A 1,171-nucleotide genomic window follows, 5' to 3' on the forward strand; every position below is an offset into this window, starting at 1 on the left:
GGGGGGGGTCCTACAATTTTTGGGTGTGTCCAAAGATAACATTTTAGGGTCTATTTCCTTTTAAATCCTTTCTTCGGAAAAACTTTATATATCCCCAAATGATAAAATAAATCTTTTTTGCTTGCTGGGCTAAACAAGTTCCAAATGACAATTAAGTACAATTTCTAATTGCTTCATAAAGCCAATTTTCCCAGTTTCCCTCTAAACTCAACAATTTCCCTCCTTTTCTCATTCTAATTAGCTTTTCTCTCAAACTAAAATGAATTGAGCAGTCAAACTGATTTTACTTTAGGAGCCTTTCTGCTTTCTCTTCTCCAAAACCTGAATTCATTCAAATTCCTGCTTAATTTCATTTACATATTATGTGGATTTGGCTTCAGAAATCAAAATTGTCTCCATGCTTTTGGAAAGCTCAAAGTGAAAATTTTCACTCCAAAAAGAAAAATAAAAAGAATTTCTTTTTCTTCCACTATCTTATAGTACAAACTTTTGAAAAAATAAGAAATAAAAAATATTTCTCTTTTCAATTTTAATTTTTTTATTTACAAAATAGTATCCTCTAGGTGGCGTTGTTTTAATGGGAAAAAACTACCGTTTGAAGAAAAATTAAAAAAAAAAATTGAGAAAGGGAAATATGGCCTAAAAAAAAAAAAACCAGGATTGTTACAAAGATAAGGGGTCTGGAGGGAAGGCCCTCCTGATGGTCAACAGGGGCCCTGAGTCCATAGAGGGTCAGAAGAAAATTGCAAATTTGGAGGGGAGGAGGGAAGAGCTTAAAGAGGTTGCATTTTTGCAAAATGTGAATTGTCCAAACTGAAATGGCTGCTCTGTTCTCTCGCCGCTTTGTTTTCTGGGCTTCGGTCCGAGCCCGGGGCTGAAGGGGACACTGGGTGGGGGCCCCACAAGAACCCCTCTCTACCCTCACCTTCTTCACACCCCGCAGCGCCCTGAGGGGCTCCCCGGACCCCGACCCTCTAGTCTGCACCCACAAAAAGCCCACAAACGTGCCCAGGCACTTTGCATTTTGCAAATCTTGCAATGAAGTGGCGCAGCGCCCCGGGCCGCGGCCCCCCGGGGTCCCCCGCGCGGTGCATGCCCCCGGCCCCCCGTCGTACCTGCGGAGCCGCCGCGCCGCCCGGCTGGTTCATGGGTCCGAGCGGGAGGAGGCGGC

General features: G+C 43.8%; 1 protein-coding gene across 1 annotated transcript in view; it reads right to left on the reverse strand.

Annotated features, from left to right (window-relative positions):
- Positions 1 to 1,165, reverse strand: part of ZNF618 (zinc finger protein 618) — a 226,180-nt gene extending 225,015 nt beyond the window's left edge. Inside the window, exon 1 of the mRNA XM_006890719.1 lies at positions 1,116 to 1,165. Within this exon, the coding sequence (XP_006890781.1) occupies positions 1,116 to 1,148 (33 nt within the window). The 5' untranslated portion in view covers positions 1,149 to 1,165. The remainder of the gene's footprint in view (positions 1 to 1,115) is intronic.
- Positions 1,166 to 1,171: the final 6 nt, after the last annotated feature.

This window comes from Elephantulus edwardii, unplaced genomic scaffold (genome assembly GCF_000299155.1).
Source record: "Elephantulus edwardii isolate Elephantulus edwardi_28Jun2011 unplaced genomic scaffold, EleEdw1.0 scaffold00092, whole genome shotgun sequence".
Classification (NCBI taxonomy): domain Eukaryota; kingdom Metazoa; phylum Chordata; class Mammalia; order Macroscelidea; family Macroscelididae; genus Elephantulus; species Elephantulus edwardii.